This window comes from Rhododendron vialii, chromosome 3a (assembly GCF_030253575.1).
Source record: "Rhododendron vialii isolate Sample 1 chromosome 3a, ASM3025357v1".
NCBI lineage: Eukaryota > Viridiplantae > Streptophyta > Magnoliopsida > Ericales > Ericaceae > Rhododendron > Rhododendron vialii.
The window spans coordinates 31,786,307-31,809,038 of record NC_080559.1 but is presented as its reverse complement, the minus strand read 5'-3'; the positions used below and the strand labels follow the sequence as shown (position 1 = coordinate 31,809,038).

Genomic DNA, 22,732 nt, shown 5'->3' with positions numbered 1-22,732 from the left:
GTCTAAATTCCTGTTGTATGTTTTAATTTTTAATCCGTTTGAATCGATGAGAAGATTTTATTTTTATAATCATTCTATTTTAAAGGTTTATAATTATTTTTTGGCTCTAGGTCTCATGTACAAGCTTTAAAATAGTCATAGAATCAAATGAAGAACAAATACTTAATTATGAAAGTTCTAAAGACAAAAATTTATTATGACCCTTTAGAATAAAATAATTAAAAAAATAAGATCTTCACACATGTTCAAACAGATTAAAAATTAGAGCACTTAAATTTTTAACTATATTTTTTATTATATAAATCGTATTAAGGATGAACAGAGTTGGAAAAAATTATTAAATTAAGAAATGAAGTGTGAACAAAAGTATGGATATTTAATTGGGTAGATAGTGAGAGTAATGAGCCTTTAAAAGTGAATAACTAAAATAATAAAGTGATTTGTAAGATGTTAATTTGGTCCAAAATATAGAGAGAATGATGTGGATGCTTTTAGCATCCAAATACTTTTTCGCAAACTACGAACTCATAAAATCTAATTTAGAGCACCAAGCAACTCATAAAATAGTTACGGAAATTTTATTAGATTCATAACCAAATATTGATTATTGAGAACCAATAACCGAACCAAAATTACCGGGATTTAAAAAAAAAAACCATAACCAGATCAATAAACTGCAGAACCTAACCAAATTGAACGATTCAGTCCGAATGGAATTGGTTTAGCGGTTAACATCGTTTTTCTTGAACATCCCCAGACACTTTTACTGCAGACAATGGTGCCTTTAGTATGCACTATGGACTGTAGTGCACCTCAGTGGATCTATCGAGATTTTGCTATCGCGATCTGAACTGATCAATTCATAAAGTTCGTTGAGCAAATTACGTCTAGAAAAAAGTTGAATTGACCCAGTATCATAATTAGCTCGTTAGTCAGACAATATTTGTTAGCTCTATATTAAAAACAAGCGGCAAAGCCAAATCTATTTGGATTATATTATTTATCGACGTCTGATTAGCTTGGTTTTCTCATAAGACATGTCTCATTTGATACCTTGGAAAAAGAAAAAGAAAAAAAAAGAAAGAAAGAGAAGAAGCCTCATTTGATAGTAGCTGAATTATTCACCCCACCTAGTATCATTAATTCAATAAATCAATTTTTTCGTCTTTATTAAAAAAAAATTAGATTTCGGTCAAAATTTTTTACTTTTTAGATTCCTTTTGTCATGAGGATGCAATAATTCTCAAAAAAATGATATAAGCCAAGTGATACGAAAAAAATTTGAATAAGGATAAAAAATAAGCCACTGTGACTTATTTGTCCGAACGGGCTCTTAAAAGTCAGATTTGTGACAGGTTGCAATTACTCCAATTAAATACAGAGTAGCTTGCTTTCTTTCGATACTTTCCATTGGCGGATATGGTGCGTGTAACATATGTATAATCCACTTTTGAACTGCCTAGGGTGTTTTCCAATTCCGGTTGTGAAATTTTCTCCGTAGCAATCAAATTATTAGATGTTTTCGATAGAGGATAAAACGGTGTATTCGATAGTGAAAAATTTCTAGATTTTTTTTTGTGATTAAGAAGTTATTAGGTGTTTTCGATAGTGAATAAGTTGTCGATACGTTTGTGGATCAAGCACCCTACACACCTCGGATGCCATTAATTCCCGCGTCGGCCCCCCCGGTTTTTTTTTTATAGAATTTTTTGACGGCTCGGATCGGCCGTCCGGTGGCCGGAGACGGCCCGGCGCGGCCGTCAATACGATTTCCCTTCGCCGACGCCCATTATCATAGCAACAGTCTTATTTTTTGTATAAGGCAACTTCAAACTCAAAAATCATGTGTTTACGCAAATAATTTTTTTATCACTATGGATCTTGTTTGATAGATCTCATTGAGATCTTTTAATATGGTGCAAAAAAAAATTGAATTTTTTTTTCATTTACATTATTTTTGAATTTGAAAATGTGAAAGGAACTTTTTATTTGGGTTTTGTGGAATGACCTTTCTTATTTTTGAATGAGAAGTGGCAAAATAAGTACTTATTTTTTAAGAAAATTTCCGGAACGAAGCCTCAATGTACCCTAGAAAATTTCTAGGGTGTTTAGTGTAAGAAACTATAGTGCGGAAAACAATAAACAATTTTACTAATTTCTGAAAATATACAATCCAACAGAAAATTACATGAAACGGAATTACAAGGTATAAAACATAAGCATAAACTGTAACCAAGGTATAAAGATACTACAAACCAAGACCCGTTTTATTCAACGGTGCCCTTAGGACAAATTCGCCGCCTCACCGGTGCTGGAGGTTATGTCGGTGTTTGTCTCCCTGGATTGACTTGGTTTCCACTTAGCCGCCGGAGCACCGCCGTAGACTGCCCGTTGAACCAAACCCGCGTTTGTACTCTCTCTAGAAGACGAAGGATTTCAAGAAGAAGGAGAAACTCTTGGATTTCTTGGTATGTTCAAATAAAGGAACCGAACTCCTTTATATAATCGATGAGGAGCCTTCTCATTGAATACGAGAATTCAATAAGGGGAACCTACCCATTCAACAGAGCCAATTCAATATTCATATATTGTATATAGGGAATTGAATACGGGGAATTCAATTTCTGGAGAAAAACTACTATAGTCATTAATCCAGCAATTGATTCCATAATCAAATCGTGGGTTTTATTCTGGGCATTCAACCCAGTATTAATCAGCTGCGCACAATTGATTCTATAACTGGACCATCCAAACGTGAATAGTTCAGACCCAATAAAGCACAATCAATTCCAAACCAATCTAGATTAGACTATAGACCACAGACCTCGAACCACAGTTCATGGGCCCACGAATCCTGAGCTCCAGCCCCGGCCTTAGTCTAATTTAGGTGTTTGGTGACAGCGCACATGCACGTCATTTGGCTTTTCCAATTCCCATAATGAGACAATTTCTCATTCATATCTAAATGGAATTTGTTCACCATAATTGGGCCCACCTCACGGGATGTGAGTCCCACCAAATTCTCTTTGGTAAATTCCATTTTTCAACATTTAATTGAATACCCAACCTTCAACATGGAGCCGCCTCTGTACAAGATGTCCCGGGTTAACTTGCGCACACCTCAGACTACTGCTTACAGTTCTTTCCGCAGTCGTTTCACACGCTTACACGTGAGAATGAGGTGGCCCAAAAAATTGTTAGTAAGGAGAATTGAACCTAAAACTTTTAGATGAAGCAAATATCTAAGTCCTGAACCAAAACCACTTAACCAACTCTTGAAGTTATCACTTACCAACTTATGTTCCCCACAGTCATCAATTTTAAGAAGAACGTTGTTGGGAAATGATTATCACGCATTTGTTAAAAAAACAAAAACAAACACTGCGGATTTGGCTACACGATTTGGTAATCAGTGGGAGTGAAGATGGTGCACGAGGCACCCACGTGCGCTTTGACAAAGGGGACCCCCACTTCATTACTACTACTACTAGCAAAATCATCACACCAGAACATCATGTCCCCAGTCCTTTTTTCTTTTCTTTTTTCCTACGGTGACAGATATCTGAATCAGCTTACATACTGTCATTCTCCTCTTTAGTTTGGTCAAAGATCGGAAATTCATGCTAGGACTAAAGGATTTACAAGATTTTTCTTTTGCGACCTGACTGCCAAAAGTTACCGAGTTTAGAATTCAAGAGGTCTGGATTCATTTTTTAAAACATTAAGAGATAATGTAATCCATTCACATCAATAAAAAGTTTAAAATTCAAGATGTTTGGATTCACTTTTTAACGCATTAAGGAATAATGTAATCAATTCACATCAATAAAAAAAAAAAAGGGGGAGTGCGGATGGTAAAAGGCAGTGGCGGCTCCAGAAATTTGTGATAATATATTCAAAAATTACCTTAACTCCACTAGCTGATATATTAACCAATAATATATGTACAAAATCTCATATAGTTGTATAAATAGTACAATTAAAAAACATAATCTCTATTCTAAAAAAAATAACTACGAGGCAAAATGACAATTTTAAAACATATACTATTGTTTTTAACAAAAAAATTATTTTTTTGAAAGAAGTTGTATTTCGTAGTAGACAGTGTTTCGAGAATAAAGAGGTCGGTAATGGAGGTGGTAAAATTTTACAGTTGTTCTAGAGGAGTTTTCATATTTTTTGCCAACGTTTAACCAGCATATTAAACTACTAAAATCCTTTTGAAAGAAATTATAGCAAAGACATTGGGGTTGACCTTCTCGAAAATATGTGTTCTTTAGGATGACATGACGAGATTTTTTATCGTACTCTAAATTTTGAAGGAATATTGTTCAATTTAACTGGATTTGCCATGTAGTTTAAATTTTTTAAAGCTCTGTCCATAATCTTATAAGCTAACTAGAAAAAAAAAAATAAAGTAGTTATTGTCATGAATGCAAAATTAACACATTTGGACCATCAACAATAAAGATGAAGAGATAACGCAGAGCATAATACTTACACCAATGGATTATTCTTTTCACTTTCTTTTTATAATTTTTTTTAATTACTATGACTATGAGCTTTATTTGAGGTAATATGTTAGGTGTTCAAATATAAATTACCTGGATTGATGGACTGTAATTAGGTTATGATTGAGTGTTCAATTAGTTTTGGGTCAAGTGTTCAAGACTTTTAGAATGGGGTGTTCATTGAATTTACGTTGGGCGTTCAAAGAAAGACTAGCCCATAATTTTTACATGTATTCTAAATAAATAAAAAATGGTTCGGGTGTTCAGTTAACCATGGAATATGGTCTTAAATTCTTAATAGAGCCACCTCTGTTGCCAAGTTCCTCGTTGCCCATGGTAGTGTAATGAGTCTTACCTGCGAGCTTCTCCATCGTTCGTTTGCCCGTCGTTCCTTGAACATCTTTGATTTCACGTTGAGAGGTTTTTACGTTCCGTAGCTTTGCCCATTTTTTAATTTTTAAAAAGGAGTAAGGACTTAAATCAATCTAATGTATACAACCCAAGCAATTGATAATTTTTTTGGTATATATAATTGTGGTTTCTACAGATAGTAGAAATTTCTGAAAATCCATTTCAAAATTTCTAGAGTCACCATTGTGCTATTGTTGGCCCATTCGTATTCATTCCTCTGTTGTTATTATGGAAAATACATAGGAATATAATTTAATACCAGGGTACCGTCCTAGGTGGGTTGTGTAGTTGGTAGGAAATAGAATTAACAATTAATGCTTCAAAAGGGTCGGTTGAGATTTTACATATGAACTTATGAAGTACGTCAATCACAGAATTTTATAGGAGACTCAGTCCACTCCCTAGGGGTAGGGTAGGGTACCATACGGTTTAGACACTTTTATACTATAATTTTAAAGTGCACTTTCTTATTATAGGGTAGGGTACCCTAGGGTGGAGAATGATATCCAACCATAGGGTACCCTAGAGTTTAGACACTTCCATAGAGTTTTAGGGTGCATTTTCTTATTATAAAATTTTAGTGATGTAAACACTTTCATATGGTTTATGGTTTCAGGTACTTTCATAGGGTACCATAGAGTTTAGGTTATGCATGTGGATTTGTGGACTTATAAAATGTTGAGCTGGACTTGTGTGTTTATAAAATCTTTATAGTGGATCTATCACCAAATCTCTCTCCCCTACTACTATCAGATTTCTCAATACTAAATAAACACATCTGCTTTAGATTGCATATTTCAGTAGTAGGTGAAAAGTTTATTGGCAGTTGCTGAAAATTTAGGAGTTAATCTGCGCGCATCAAAAGTTATTAGTAGTACTTAAGCCCCGTTCCGGAAACGGAAATAAGTATTTATTTTTTAAGAAGACAATTTCAAGCTTAAAAATCACGTGTTTACGTAAATAATTTTCCTATCAATATGGATCTTGTTTGATAGATCTCATTGAGATCTTTTATACGGTGAAAAAAAATTTGAATTTTTTTTTTCATTTATATTATTTTTGAGTTTGAAAATGTGAAATAAGTACTTATTTTTTAAGAAGGTGTTCTGAAACGGAGCCTTAATTAGCCTCTCATATATATTAGTAAAAAAAACAAACTCGTAAAATAATTTTCCGTAAATATTCTCCAACGAAAAAAATACTACAAGCTTAGGTAAAATATGATAAGATTTGTCCAAAAGATTTTGACTTTTACACAAATATTTTGAAAAATAACCAAAAAAAAAACTCAAAAAGTCTGATTTTGCTATTTACTAACTTTTTTTTGCTATTTATGTCGATGGGGACCTCATTGGTTTTGTTGTGTGGGACGAAGTCGATCTGTCGATGTGGTACAGTACCATTGGAATCATCGCCTGGAGTTCATACCCAAGCTTTTATTTTGTAGTACTATAGTTCGATTTCCTTCAGGGATATAACGTTCTTAGCAGGGGTGTGCAAAAAATTCGTTAAATTGCGAATCCAGTTCAAATCTATTCAAACCAAATGATTTTGTTTGGTTTTTTAGTAGTATGGTTTGGTCATGATTTAAAAAAATTAGAAATCACGCTATATGGTTTGGTTTGTGGATACACGTTCACGATTATAGTTTCAAACCGATCCGAACCGTATAATATATATATATATATATATATATATATATATATATAAAATTTAATTATGATTCACCAAATAAATATGAGAACCTTAATTAACTACTTTTCTAATTTTATTGATCCTATTAAATCCACCGCAATATTTTTTTTTTCTTTCCTACAAAGATAATTTAGACTAAACTTCTATTTATCAAACCCAATCCTAATTTCCTATGATTATTAATTTATTATACACAAAAAACATCACCAGGTCAGTCAACTTTCATGGCCCAATTTATTATATTTCTATACATGAAAACCAATTCCAATTTTTATAATTCCTTCACTACCAAACTAATTACCCTAAATTCCTATACAAGCAAACTGTGATTTAAAACCGAAACTGAACAGTATTTTAATGGTTTGGATTTGGTTCTATGCCTTTTGTGGGTTGGTTTGGTTCTCCAAATTCATAATCCGTAGGTATTGGTTTGGTTATTGGTTTACTATGAAAAATTTCTAGATTTTTATTTGTGATTAAGAAGTTGTTAGGTGTTTTCGGTAGTGAATAAGTTGTTGAGAAATGTCAAGTTGTTGATGAGTTTGTAAGTAGAGTTACTGTAGCAAAAAATGTTTTTGTTGACAAACTTTTTTTTAGTGAAAACGAAATGCTAAAATGCTAAAAAAAATTTGTTAGTGAAACGAAATGGTAAAATGAGTTGAGTTTTTTTTTGTAGTTTTTGTTAGTGGAAACACCCTCGAAGTTGTTGAAAAATGTAAAACGAGATGATAAAATGCTGAAATTTTTTTGTTAGTGAAACGAAATGGTAAAATGAGTTGAGTTTTTTTGTATTTTTCGTTAGTGGAAACACCCCCTAAGTTGTTGAAAAATGTAAGTTATTTTCGGTAGCAAATAAGTTGTAGATGAGTTTGTGAGTAGAGTTACTGTAGTAAAAAAAAAATCGTTGTCAAGTTGTTAGTTTGTGTGAACAACATGATAAAAACGTCTACGTTTTTTCGGTTATTGGTTCTAGACGTAGCAAATTACAGTAATTTAATGAAGTTGCGACACGAAAAAAATACTCCCCAAAAAGGAAAAATATAACAAACTAATACTTCTATGAGAGCATCAGCAGTGGAATAAAGAAATGTGAATAATCAAAACATGCCACATTAGATTTTGACTATCCATTTAGAGGTTGCTAAAGTTAGCAATGTTAAATCCCATATTGGTTATTTTTTGCCCATAATCAAAACCAATGTGCCCTCCAAACTTTTTCCCTTCATTTCACGCATATTTTTTGAAAAATGGGTGTTTGAAAGAAAAAAAAACAGTTTATGTTAGAAACAGTTAAAAAAAAAGTTTTTCAAAAAACACACTTTGTTCACTTAAAAACTGTAAATACAATTTTGAGAAATTTTGAAAGAATTATATTCACACAAATACTTTTGAAATTTTAAAAACTATAAATACAGTTTTTTAAAAACAGATTTTGTGTAAAAAATAGTTTTCTATAAAAGAGTTTTGAAATTTCAAAAACAGGTTTTTGAAAAACACATTTTTTTTACTTATAGTTATTTAAAATTTTTGAAAAAAATTGTTTTTTCAAAAAAAATGTTTCTAAAAAAAAACAGGAAAAAAAAATCTGAAAGTTACAGTTTTTTAAAATTATTTTTTGAAAACATTGTTGAGAGAGAGAGAGAGAGAGAGAGAGAGAGAGAGAGAGAGAGAGTTTGTGTAATATTGGTGTACTTGATTGATAGATAAAATTTGGTTATTGATAAAATATTGCTAGCTTTGATTATTGAAGAACCAAAAATTGATGAGTTGTTAAGAGGTTGCTAGGTTTGGTTATTCTAATGTGAGCATTTTTTTGATCCAATATTGCTAACTTTAACCATTTTTTCTTTTACTTATTCCACTGTGAATGCTCTAAGGTTTGGGTTATAAGATTTGCTTTTAAGTGCTGTAATAAAAATAAAATAGTCAAAATACGTAGGTTTGTCCTTGCAAGAGTTCCATTGCATTATAGAAAGTCTACTTGCGTCTTATCTATTCGATGCACGAGAAATGAGAAGAAAAAAAATTGTGAGAACTTTTTTCTTATCGTCCTTAATTTATATTAGTTGATCAGCGCGTATGGCTCTTAAAATTTACTCATTTTCTTGCAAAACAATTAAGACAATTCAACAACAATAAAAAAACACCAGGAAACGAAAAAAAGAGATTGGTTTCAAGAAATATTTGTTATGTTATCGATCGAATTTAGTTTCATTTTCAAGCAAAAAAAAGTTCTTATCTATTTTACATTTTGTAAAAAGTGTAGAATAATGAATAAAAAATAATAAAAATGAGAAAATTCCATGTAGGAGACCAAGGCGAGATAGTAAGAAGAGAGCTTCGTTTTATTTTAGATAACTACAATTCTTATACGAGTAATATATAGCAGAGAGATTGTTCTCTTGCGATGTGGAAGTGGGCAGCCATGGCAGCTACCACTGGAGTTCTTGTTTGAGATTCTGATAGGCTTCGAATTACGGGTTTTGCCGTAATCTCATGCGAATTTTACCAGCGGGATTTTATGCTCTTAAGGAAGGATTGTTTTTACTCTTAAACAAAAATATTCGGGGTGGTGGAAGTGGAGGTTGATGAATTATCAGGGACGTAGTTAGAATTTTTGCGTAGAGGTACGAATATACAGAATCAATAATCCACTTCCCCAGGCTAGCTAATAATAAATTCAACGTACTTATCAATTAATTCAAGATTCAGTTCAATTAGAGAGTCACAAGGATATGATCTCAATATCTCATAAACTCTAAAGAAATCGATAATTAAAACTTGGTTGCCAAGTTCCTCGTTGCCCATGGTGGAGTAATGAGCCTTACCCGTCGGCTTCTCCATTGTTCGTTTGCCCGTCGTTCCTTGGACATTTTTGATTTCACGTTAAAAGGTTTTACGTTCCGTAGCTTTGTCCGTTTTTAAAATTTTTATTAATAATAAAAAGTAGTAAGGACTTAAATCAATCCAATGTATGCAATCCAAGCAATTGAATAATTTTTTTTTGGGTATATATAATTGTGGTTTTTGCAGATATTAGAGATTTCTGAAAACCCTTTTCAAAATTTCTGAAGTCACCATTGTGTTAGTATTGGCCCATTCGTATTCATTCCTCTGCCGTTATTATGGAAAAAAATACATAGGAATAGTAATTTAATACCAGGGTACCGTACTAGGTGGGTTATGTATTTGGTAGGAAATAGAATTAACAATTAATGCTTCAAAAGTGTCGGTTGAGATTTTACGTATTGAACTATGAAGTACGTCAATCCCAGGATTTTATAGGAGGCCCAGTCTACTCCCTAGGGGTAAGGTAGGTACCTTACGTGTTTAGACACTTTTATACTAAAATTTTAGAGAGCACTTTCTTATTATAGGATAGGATACCTTAGGGTAGAGAATGATACCTTAGGCTAGCGTAGGGTACCGTAGAGTTTAGGCACTTCCATAGGGCTTTAGAGTGCACTTTTCTATTATATAATTTTAGTGGTGTAACACTTTCATAGGATTATGGTTTCAGGTACTTTCATCGGGTACCATCGGATTTAGGTTATAATGAAAATAGATTGCATACTGTATTTCAGTAGTAGGTGAAAAGTTTATTGGCAGTTGCCGAAAATTTAGGAGTAAAAAAACAAACTCGTAAAATAATACTCCGTAAATATTCTACAACGAAAAAAATACTACAAGCTTAGGTATAATATGATCAGATTTGTCCAAAGTTAAAGATTTTGACTTTTACACAAACATTTTGAAAAATATCTAAAGAAAAGCTCGACAAGTCTGATTTGCTATTTACTAACTTTTTTTGGCTATTTATGTTGATCGGGACCTCATTGATTTTATTGTGTGGGACAAAGTCGATGTGGTAAAGTACCACAGGATAGGATTCATCGCCTGGAGTACATACCCAATTAAATTTTCGGTCAAGCAAAGCTTTTATTAGTGTAGTACTATAGTTCGAGTTTCTTTAGGGATCGGGCCTGTTCCGGTTTCTTGGAAAAAATATTTTTTGAAAAGAAAGGTAATTTTAAGTTAAAAAATTATATGTTTAAGAAAATAAATTTTCTATCAATATGGATCTTATTTGATAAATTTCATTGAGATCTTTTAAATGGTGCAAAAAAATAAAAAATTATTTTTCATTTTCATTATATTTGAGTTTGAAATTACCTTCTTTTTTTAAAAAAAAGTTAAAAAGAAAGCGGAACGGCTTAAAACCTTCTTTTAAAAAAATAAGTAATTTCAAGTTCAAAAATTATGTGTTTACGCAAATAATTTTTTTATCAATATGGATATTGTTTTATAGATCTCATTGAGATATTTTAAACGGTGCAAAAAAAATCAATTTTTTTTTTATTTTCATTATATTTGAGTTTGAAATTATCTTCTTTTTGAAAAACAAGGCTTAAAAAGAAACTGAAACACCACCTAAAGTCCTTAGAGCATCTTTAATTAATGATTGGCCAAATTAATTTTTTTTGGGCTTTGGCTTTAAGACAAAATTGTGTTTAAAGAGCGTCTCTAATGGAGGAAGCAAAATTAAAATTTATTCATTTTGAAAAGCTACGTCAGCGAACGAAAAAGAAGAAACAGTTACAATATGTAGGGTAGCTTTCTCTTGTTTCAAACTTGAAGAAATGAATATATAAATTTGCAAGAAATAAAGAGAGTGACGGATATACTCCGAACAACTTATATTCGGTGTTTGTCACTCGACTATAGATGATAGATATAGTATTCCTCAAAAATTGTACATCCGTCTGCAGCCGAACCTCCTACCCTTATTATATCCGTCTTCATATCCGACTTTTCAATTACGAAAGTGATGATGTCACCGAGGACTACGAGACAAACGGTTTTGATCATCTTGTTGTGGTCTCTGTACACATTTTAAAAATAGAAAAATGTTAGGTTTGAACGAGAAAAGCCAAAACGACGTCGTTCTGACCGCCTTACATTACAGTAACGTGGGGCTGCCAAAAGGTTAGCTTAATTAAGATACGGCCGGCATATTTGGTAAAGTCGTTTTCTACCCGATCATCTAACATGCTTGTGACAAGCGACTTATGATCGACTGATTGTAACTCGGCGATTAAAACGATAATTGTGGCAAAAAAAAAAAATTTATACTTTTATTTTGACGATAGGACTTTCAACGGCTCTAACCAAAATATTGAGTCACAAGTCAAACCCTACCGATGAAAAGAGGCATCATGGAGTATCTAACTAGGCCTACTTATTAATTAATACTCCATCCGCTCCTGAATAAATATCTGACGTACAAACTTAAGTCTTTAAAAAGATACATTTGTTTCGTTAAAAAAATTAAATTTTTTCACAAATCAATAGATAACAATGAGTTCTTTTAGATTGTGAAAAAAAAAATTTATTTTTAAGAAAAACGTGCATTTTTTTGTAAGGCCTAAATTTGCGTATCGGATACTTATTTAGGAACGGTGAGAGTATACTTAGAGGAAATTATTCCGATCTTACTTTCCTGGCCCCAGAAGTGTGAAAAGAGTTCAACCAAAAGAAACCTAGGCTTGTTTTCTATCCAAGATATACGAGATATTACCCTCCATACTTCAATCCACCGAGCTCCTCCATACTTTCCTTTTGCGGGCTCATCCCGGCCAAACTCACAATATTAATCTAAACCGTTGATCTTAGACGCTACGGAAAGAACATCATTTTTTGAGAAAAACCCAACATGATTGGATATCGATAGCTATGTAAATTACTTGTGTGAAATGGACGGTGAAATACTATTTCAACTTAAATTGTTAGTAATTTTTTGTACGAGCCATTAACGTATTTATTGATGTCCAATGAAGTTGAATTTTTTTACAAGAATGTTCTTCTATGCGTAGTTTTTGAAATCTAACGGTTTGAAATATTGATGTGGGTTATGAGCCAGCAAAAAAAGAGTACGAGGGATTAAGGTACGGCGGGGAGGTGATCCCGATATAAAGGCAGGTTTGGCTTTCGGATTATTATGGGCCAATAAGCCTACATGGCCAATAAAATCGATTAATCCATCCATCCATGAACAAGGCAATAACAAATCAGTTTGCTTATTTCAAGGGCGCCGCTATTCGCAGCCTTCTATTTACTCCCATAGCCCGTTAAAAATTTTCAATTATACTCGACAGTTAGTTACCGAAATTGAGATATATTTTCAGCATCCAATTACCGAAATATAATATTTTTTTCAACAGATGTTTACCGAAAATGCATGTTCGGCAGTTGTTTATCGAAAGTTGAACATATTTTCGACATATAGTTACCGAAATATAATCTTGTTTTCAACAACAATTTACCGAAATGTTATTTATGATTTTCAACAATCATTTACCGAAATGTAATGGGTTACGGGAGAAAATAAAGGGCTGCGAATAGCAGCACCCTATTTCAATTGATTTATGGGTAAACTACAGTTAACCCCCTCTAACTATGCACTTTGCCCCCTCTAACTTTTTGTTTTGACACTCAACCCCCTCTAACTATCTGAAATTCAAACGGTAATAACTTCAAATGGTCATAACTTCTTTGTCTGAAATCGAAAACATGCAAATTGTATATCGATTCGAGGTCTTGAAGTCAGCTTTCTAATGACACCAAAATCATATTACGATTCAAAGCACACAAAAAGTTATAATTAAAACGGTCTTTCTATCTACCAGCCCTTACTTTTTTGATCATAACTTTCTGTGTGTTTTGAATCGTGATGTGATTTTGGTGTCATTAGAAAGCTGACTTCAAGACCTCGAAATTGATATATAATTTGCATGTTTTCGATTTTGGACGAAGAAGTTATGACCGTTTGAATTTCAGTTAATTAGAGGGGGTTGAGTGCCAAAAAAAAAGTTAGAGGGGGCAAAGTGCACGCGGGGCTTAGTTAGAGGGGATTAACTATAGTTTACCCTTGATTTATTGGCTGAATAAGCTAATACACCTTAGATTTTTTCGCCACCTATATGGAGTAGTTTTTTCTTTCTTCCAAGACAAAAGTAGCGAGGCCCCATTCTCGCCAACTTCATTTTGGTCTTTTTATTTTTCGGTTTTATTATTGTCAGCCCACTGGGTCGACCACAAGTACACTAAAAAATAAAGAAAACATGTAATTCTGTGTACTTTTCATACCCTTTAATACACATTCACACACTTATTATTGTCTTAGAATTTTCCTTTATTTTCTTGTCTTCACAAAAGTGCAAAAATACCAATCATTCCAAAATTAATGACTCATTCTTCTAATTTTGATATTGTTTTCGGCTTTAGTGATTTTTCTTTTTCTTAACTTTTGGCCGCAAATTTTTGTTAATGAAATTTTTTTTTTTGCTCTAGTGTCGTCTACCTTTTCTTTTTTTTTTTTTTAAAACTTCGGTCCACATTATTATACTCTTTTAAGAGTTTTATTGTCGAATGCAGACCTAACCATTAAAAATAAGAGGCCGATCAAAAAAAAAACCCATTAAAAACAAGAAAGCGATGGAATCCGTCAATCCAGAATCTTCGATAATTTGTTCATGGCTTTGTGACGGATCCTACACAATCCGACAAACATTATCATGTTTTTGGACTGGACCCTCCTGCTGGCCTTCACAATAGAGATACTCCCTTTGTCCGGATTTAATAGTCATTTTTAGGAGTTCGTGTTATTTTTAATCGATTATATCTCCCAATTTATAATGTTTTACGTGAGTTTGAAAACATTGTATTATAGAACTATTCGAGATCTATCAAACAAGATTCATATTCGATATGAAATTAATTACGAATTTAAAGATATAATTCGTTTTTTAGCCGGTTAAAATAGAATTAGGAATAATTAAATCCGGATGGAGTGAGTATTAAATAGGCATATCAATTTCATAATTTTTCTGGTCCTAGATTCTTTCACGTATTATGTATAGATTGCATAACAGCACCCTCCAAATGTATGTTGCTCACATCCCATATAAGAGAGAGAGAGAGAGAGAGAGAGAGAGTGACTTACTCAGATTTCTCACCCAAGACTTGGCGTCTCCAAAAGAGATAGAGAGAAAAATACGTAGAAAATAGATCCGAGAAATGACATGATTTCGATACCCCCCTTGTTGCTTCTCCTCCGCCCCCTCGAGAAACCCATTGGGGGGTATTGCCTAGCCTTCTGTCGAATCCGATTTTGATTCTTCGAATTCAATCTTGTTGATATAGATAGACACATAGTTCGTATTGATTGTATTGTTCTAGTGGGGTGGGGGTTTGTGTTTTTGTCAATGGCCGTTTCTTCTTCTTCTTCAGCCTTCTGCACATGGCTCGTGGCCGCCTGCATGTCACTCGCTTGCGACAGGGAGATGAACACGTCGTCGTCGATGATTCAATCTTCTCCGTCGAGGCGGTGGGGCCGCAAGCGGAGGGTGGTTTCGGCGAAATGCGGGGCCGGTGAGCTTCCGAAGGGGTTAATCTCGTCATTTTGTGGATCGAGAGGCATTCAGGGTTTGATTACCTCCCTGGAGCCCTGTGACGAATATTACACCTCCAAGGGGCTCTGCGACAATGGCTTCGCGTCGCTGTTTGGATCGAGAAACGTTCCCTCTCTCACTCGCAGACGGCGGCGGGTTAATCGAGCTGCCGCTCATTTCGGTAATTTGATGATTTTTAGCTGAATATGCTATCGAATATCCATGTTCATATGATTGAATGATATTTGTTCGCACGAACTTGTCTAGGATATTGGATATGTTGTGAATTTCACTGGTTTAAAACCCCTCGTTCATGTACTTTGTCCCTAGGTCACATGTTGCGCATGCACGAGCGGGAGTGCTAGGGTAAAAACATCATTTAAAAATATCTCACAGTACTAAGATTTGCGAGAGCAAGGATTGAGAGGGTGAGCGCAGATCGAGAATTGAGAGGAGGAGTGGGAGCGGAGGGTGGACAATTCTTCTACAACCACTCACGCTTACACAAACACAATACACACACTTACATTAATGTGAGGCCCCAACACATTTTGGAGGTGTAGTTTGTGCAGATACCAAGATGAATGTGAATTTGTGTGTAGATGTGTTTGTGTAATTGTACGCGGTTGTAGAATTTTTGATTGAGGGATTATGTATCCAAGGTCCCACATGTATTATCTTTGTGACTAAGGCTCCAAACACACACAAACACACACTGGAGGTGTAGTTTGTTTAGGTCCCGACATGATTGTGAATTTGTGTGTAAAAATGTTTGCGTAATTGTACGTGGTTTTAGAATTTTTATTGAAGGATTATGCGACCAAGGTCCCACATATATTATCTTTGTGATTGGTGGACCTAAGTCCATACCATGGGTCTGGTTATGTGGTTATGTGTGGGATGGGTACCGCATTTACCTGGGGATTAGTTGGACCAGTTGGGAATGATCTATGAAGTTTCTCTGAGTCATGCATTTTTAATGAGTTTTTATTCCTCATTTGATTGCAGCAAAATGGGGACGTTCAATTACTTTGGAATTTTTTGTTTGGTTGCCACTAATCTTGTGTCATTACTAGTCATGCACTTGAAATGGAGTTTGGTCTAACAGGAATTTTACTCTTTGCTCTATGGTTCTATAGTTAGGTATTAATTATAGGTTCTTTCATATTTTCTGCTTCTAAATACAATTTGCTCCAATCGAAGCTTTAATGTGAGGATATTTGTAATGTGTACAAGAATTAGAAGGTTCTGCTCTGGAGGATGGACACTGCTTTGCAATAAAAACCTTCATCTTGTGCAGAATACCCTGCTCCCTTACCTCACCATCTGTGTGATTTTGGTTTTGCGTCTTGGTACAGTAAAACTTTCCATTTTTCTTGATATTTTCCAATTAATGTCTATACGTATATTCCTCTTTCTTGCCCCCAAGCCCGGTGCTATTTTTCTTACTTGAGGTTGGGTGAACTCCCATTGGCAATGGAAAGCTCACATAATTGATTACAATTCCATTAACTGGTTGAATGCAGTTGAAAGTGATTAATTCTTACCAACTTTGATCTGTGCGTCATTGTAGTATTTGAATATGTAAATGTGAAGTCGTTTGCATATTCCTAAGTTAGACTGACGTAGTTCGGCACTTTGCTACATTCGAACATGCGTAGCTATCAACCCATCTAATAAGTATTGACACACACAAACATCATCTATGGCTAACTCATTAAACTTTTAGGGGAAGCAATGGCTGTAGCTGTGCAACCTACAAAGGAAGTCACAACAAAAAAGTGGCCTCCAGTTAAGCAAAGGAGAGTAGTTGTGACGGGGATGGGTGTGGAGACTTCACTGGGTCATGATCCTGAGGTTTTCTACAATAACCTGCTTGAAGGTGTCAGTGGTATAAGTGAGATAAATGCTTTTGACTGTGCACATTTTCCTACGGTATGCCATCTTGATGATTTTTCTTCTATGTGAAAGAGGATCTTGTTTTGGATTTTGATAGATTTTCTGAGTACAGAGAATAGCTGGAGAGATCAAGTCTTTCTCAACAGATGGATGGGTTGCCCCTAAACTTTCCAAAAGGATGGACAAATTCATGCTTTACATGCTAACAGCTGGCAAGAAAGCATTGGCAGATGCTGGGATTACAGAAGATGTAATGAATGAACTAGAAAAAGCTAGATGTGGCGTTCTGATTGGCTCGGCTATGGGTGGCATGAAGGTAATCATTGACTTCTCTGCCAGTGAAAGTACAAACAGGATGAATATGAAGATTGCATGGAGGAACTGAGAGTTACTATTGGCTGTTCTTTAAGTTTGAGATTTTACAAAGCTGTGTACTATGCAGTTTGTTATTCCCTGTCAATATCTCTATCGTTGCATCAATTTTAACTAATTGATTCATTCTTTTGGGTTGCTTGTGTGAGCAGGTTTTCAATGATGCTATCGAAGCTTTAAGGATCTCATACAAGAAGATGAATCCTTTTTGTGTACCTTTTGCAACTACAAACATGGGGTCTGCCATTCTTGCAATAGATCTGGTAAGCCTATAATTTATGCTGTTGCAGAGTTGGAACCAACTCAAGTGATGATGTTATACTATACAAAGTCCGCATGGATTTTTATTTACATGCCAAATTGCAGGGTTGGATGGGTCCAAACTATTCGATTTCAACTGCTTGTGCTACAAGCAACTTCTGCATATTGAGTGCAGCAAACCATATCATCAGAGGAGAAGCTGTAAGTGTTTTCCTTTCTTTCTTGTTTTTTTATTTGATCAGCATTTCCTTTCTTTCTTGTTGATTCATAAAACTGTAGGATTTTTTTGGTGCCAATGTTCAAGAATTTTGTGCACAGCTCTAATTGCTGGTATTTTTGAGACCATGTAGGACATGATGCTCTGTGGTGGCTCAGATGCTGCAATAATACCTATTGGTATTGTTTGTTTTAGGTTTATTATTATTATTTTTTGGTCATATTGGACTGAGGCTATTAATTTCTGTCATATCTATGGGTGCAGGATTGGGAGGTTTCGTGGCATGTAGAGCCCTTTCTCAGAGAAACAGTGATCCTGCAAAAGCCTCACGCCCATGGGATATAGTAATATCCAATATACCTTTTGGTTTCATTTCTGTTTCTCTGCTTCAATAATTGTCTAGGATTTAGTGAAGGATTGTAGTAGGGCCTATCAGCAAAAATGCTGATAATCAGAATTGATGCATTGTGCGTATAATGTTTTTTCTTTCATATTTTCTTTTGAATTCGTTTGCTTTGATCTAGTTCTCTGAACACATATCTTATGTACTTCGAAAGGGATGATGCATTGGGCTTGTCAATTAATCGGGTAATGGCTAGTGGAATCATGTAAATTTGGTGTAGGATTCGCACTACTGCACTAGTAATGTCTATGTATTTGTTTATCTCTCTGCATCAAGCTTCTGTGTACCATAGGATTGACAAAATTATCTGTTCTGATGTGTGAATTTGTCTTTTAGAGTCATATTTGGAATCCTGATCCTTTTCTTATCGTCCTTATTCAGCTTGTTAATGCCTAACCTAACATTTGTTTTTGTTAGAGCCGTGATGGATTTGTTATGGGCGAAGGAGCTGGAGTTCTTCTTTTGGAAGAGCTAGAGCATGCTAAGGTATGTTACGTTAACTTATCATAAAAAATTCAACCCCATGATACTGAACTAATCCCTATTAAAATTTATTTTCTTTGCAGAATAGAGGTGCAAATATCTACGCAGAATTTCTGGGTGGAAGCTTCACTTGTGATGCTTACCACATGACAGAGCCCCACCCCGAAGGTAGTGTGCCAAAGTATTTGCTGCTGACACCACTACCTGCCATATTGGATTTGGCTGTGGAATCAACTCATCTTTCATTTATCTGAACTTATTTTGGTTTTCATGGGTTTACATTTCTGTTTTTCTCTTCACCTTTAATTTTGTGTATTGCTGCCTTTTCTGTTTCTTTTTCTTGTTTTTTTTTTTTGGGGGGGGGGGGGGGGGGGGGGGGGGGGGGCTCAAAAAGTTTTAAAAAGTGAGATAGGTGGCTTATCATATATGTGTGGTAATATAACAAATAATAATCAGAATCAGGAGTGAGTGAATTCCTGTGATGGTTGATACTTTACTATTTAGAGTGAAGAATACTGATGTCAAACACAGTGCATCACTTATTTTATGGCCAACATAGTTTGAGCTAGTATCTCTTGTTGACATCTATACACAGGAACTGGTGTTATGCTATGCATAAAGAATGCCTTAAAGCAGTCTGGGGTGTCTAGGGAAGATGTGAACTACATAAATGCACATGCTACATCCACACCAGCTGGAGACCTAAAGGAGTACCAAGCTCTCATTCAGTGTTTTGGCAATAACCCAGAGGTAGCGTAAACGCATATCCCTTATGGAACTGTTTGTCAATCTCAAAATTTAATGGGCTTGACTTGGCTTTTAAATTTGTAGCTGAGAGTGAATTCTACGAAATCTATGATCGGTCACCTTCTAGGCGCCTCTGGAGCTGTGGAAGCTGTTGCAACTGTGCAGGTAGTCAGCTTTACCTTAATTAGTATGTGTTTTGGAAATTCCTGAATTCATCTTGTTGGTCCTATAGAAGGGCTTGATTCGAACAGTTTTTCATAAAAACGCTATAAATGCTTTTTATGAAAAACTATTCAGATCAAGTCCTTCCCTGTCACGTTCTGCACGCATTGAACGGTTCGGATCGTCAAAAATTGATCGGGAAAGGGGAAGTCCTTAACAAGTTAAAGGCGCCCTTAGTAGAAGCTTGGATGTATACATATTGTTCTCAGTTTCTGGCTAGATTGGCAAGTGTGTGTGTGTGTATATATATACAGAGTCCGGATCCCAAAAGGGATCCCTTAAAGTCACGTTCTGAACACATTGAACGGTTTGGATCATTGAAATTTGATCGGGAAGGTGGAGGTCCGCATTTTATTAAAATAATGGATCCCTTGTGGGATCTGTGGGGTGTGTGTGTGTGTGTGTATGTGTTTTATGATCTTTATAATAGGAGGGTGTTTGCATTTTGCAAGTTCATTTATATCGCATAAATTTGTACTTCCTCCAGTTCTTGATTCTCCTTAGTCAGACTTCTTTGTCGGCAGTGATTGTCTTCTTGCAAGAAATGTTTGCAAGAATCGTGCAAGTGTGTGAGTTGTCTTCTGTATTGCATCAGATACATTTGTTCTGTTGTTTGAAACTTGGAAACATAATAAACTGGAGATCAGATTTCTCAGTTGCTTTTCATTTGCATCAAAGTAAGTTAAAAAGGACTTCAACTTTCCCATGCTGCGTGCTCATGTACAAGATGATGGAAAAGATTTCTTGGAAAATATCTTTTTTACAAAACTAGGTATAGTAGCCTTGTAGGAGACACGTCTTCTTATGACAAGCAAATGCACCTATAAGGAAGGAGGACTGTTTCATTTAGGTTGTTCTTTTCTTTTCTCTTTTCTTGCCATTCAACGTCGAAGCCATGGTGTTTAACATCTCGATTTCCCTGAGATTGACGTGTGATCCAACTACAAATGAATATGCTACTGCTGAATGCCACTACACCAGTTTTTTAATTAGGGAGGACGAGAAAAAAAGTGTGACAGTTTCAATAGATTCTTTCACGAGGATTCACTGATTATAAAAAGGACAGTGTTCTAAATGGCGGCCTCGGCGCTTGGAGGTGCCCTGCCGCCACGCCAATACCCCTTGGCGTTTGATTTGGTGCCCAAGGAGGTTTGGCTGTGTTTGGCGGCCGCCTAGGCGGCCTTGGCGGGGCTTGGTGGCGTCATCGGCGTCTTTGGAGGCCTTTGGCGGCCTAAAATGTATAGTATTAAACTAATGGAGATCAAGTTTTGGAAGGGTATGGAGGAGAAGAGTTAAAGGAAGGAGATGAACTTTGAACTTGGTATTAGGGATCTCCGATCTCGTTTATTTCTACTTATTGTCTTATTCAACTTATTTGCTAATTGCTACTACTTAATTTCATTTGGATTTGTACATTAAACTTTGCATTATGATTATGTAGAACTTTGAACTTGCATTATGGATACATAGAATATAGTTTGATTGGATAATGGTTTGTTAAAAAAAAAAAAAAAAATGCCAAATTGCTTGGCGCTTGGAGGTGGGTCTCCGCCCTACTAGCGCCAAGCGCCATTTAGAACATTGAAAAAGGATGTGGTGGCTGTTGAAGCTGCACCGAGATGCATTATTCTGGCATCCAAGTCGCAGGCAAAAAGTTCTGGTGCAAATTTGGCTTGGGATTTCTGGCACTGATGCAAATTCTGATTGCCTCGAAATTGAAGGTCTTCTACCCTCTAAACGGCTTTTATTCATGAATTTTCACCAGGGTAAAATTCCTTGACTTGGTTAAGAATGAATGTAGGTTTATTGCTCTGGTGTTTTATTATTACGCTGGTGTGATTGATCAACGGGTTCTTTCTATGTCCTATGCTGGTAGTGTTTTATTCCATATTAAATCCACCTTTGTGTCTTCACTGGTTTTGTTGTTCGCCAAATTCAACTAGGACTCAAAAGTGATACCAAGGGTTTTGGTTCTCGTTCAACATTTTGGGTTAATTGTTAACATTCCTTTTGTGTCTATTTAGGCAATACGGACAGGGTGGGTTCACCCAAACATCAATCTCGAGAATCCAGATAAAGGCGTGGTATGTTTTCTTTTCCATGCTCCATATCCTTTCTTCCAATTTGTAAGATAGGATGTACACAAGGCTGTGTTAGACAGCTTCACATAAATACATCAATCTGAAATTGAACAGTTGTTAGGCGTCATGGCAGATACAATGAAACAACGTGAATGTCCATTTGCTGATCGATCAATTGAACTTCTTCGTGTTTAAGAAATGGAATAATATAAATGTTCCTATCTATTAAATCAGGACATGAAAGTGCTGGTCGGTCCAAGGAAAGAAAGACTGGACATTAAGGTGGCATTATCTAATTCTTTTGGGTTCGGTGGCCAAAACTCATCTATTCTATTTGCCCCGTACAAGTAAACCTGGTGGGCTTCTTCAACCTGGCTTCAAATGATGCTGAAGATATGCACATGCCGTAATGCGTTTTCCAGATTACCTATGGGAGTTGGCATATGGGAGTACTGAGGCATCGGCATTGTCGCTGTAACTAAATCTCATCCCTCTTCATCCTCAGATTTTGTTTTTCGTTTTTTTCCCTTTGATCATGATGTTCAATAGCCACCCAGTGGTCAGATTCAATTTGAATCTCTCAAAAGAAAGAACCGAAGACGACAACATGTGTACTAAATTTAGCATGTATGACAGTAATGAAGGAGCTTCCAGTTAGTCTTTGGTTTCAAGGTACTTTGATACTGTTATGAAACTTGACTTCATGACTTTTTGTTTCTTGAGGGTTTTTTGCTTGCCTATATCGGATCTTCTATCTTCTGTTTGGTTGCGTTATGTGGCCAACTGATTTGAATTCGTTGGTCTTTAGAACTGTAAATGAGACTCTTGAGGGTTTGCTAAATGGATGGAAAGCTCCAAGCATTCCATCTTTTTCTCCATGGTTATTCACCGCAATCCTCATTTTCTGGGGAATGTGTTAAAAAAAGGGCCACCCTGTGCCGGAGCAGGAGGCTCCGTCACTGCAGGAGCACTGCAGGATC

General features: G+C 35.4%; 1 protein-coding gene across 1 annotated transcript; it reads left to right on the top strand.

The window, feature by feature from the left end:
* Positions 1 to 14,565: 14,565 nt before the first annotated feature.
* On the top strand, positions 14,566 to 22,459 carry LOC131319999 (3-oxoacyl-[acyl-carrier-protein] synthase II, chloroplastic-like). The gene is made up of 13 exons (XM_058350514.1): positions 14,566 to 15,248; positions 16,797 to 17,002; positions 17,079 to 17,282; positions 17,491 to 17,601; positions 17,705 to 17,800; positions 17,950 to 17,995; positions 18,081 to 18,160; positions 18,637 to 18,705; positions 18,786 to 18,870; positions 19,298 to 19,452; positions 19,534 to 19,614; positions 21,696 to 21,755; positions 21,987 to 22,459. The coding sequence occupies exons 1-13, from the start codon at positions 14,882 to 14,884 to the stop codon at positions 22,101 to 22,103; spliced, it is 1,677 nt and encodes a 558-aa protein (XP_058206497.1). The 5' UTR covers positions 14,566 to 14,881; the 3' UTR covers positions 22,104 to 22,459.
* Positions 22,460 to 22,732: the final 273 nt, after the last annotated feature.

What these genes read in the sequence shown, in the direction of transcription:
- LOC131319999 (XM_058350514.1), top strand. Translation starts at nt 14,882, where the DNA reads ATGGCCGTTTCTTCTTCTTCTTCAGCCTTCTGCACATGGCTCGTGGCC. An exon ending in CCTCACGCCCATGGGATATA is followed by an intron (nt 18,161 to 18,636) that starts GTAATATCCAAT and finishes TGTTTTTGTTAG; the next exon opens with AGCCGTGATGGATTTGTTAT. An exon ending in GTTTTGGCAATAACCCAGAG is followed by an intron (nt 19,453 to 19,533) that starts GTAGCGTAAACG and finishes TTAAATTTGTAG; the next exon opens with CTGAGAGTGAATTCTACGAA.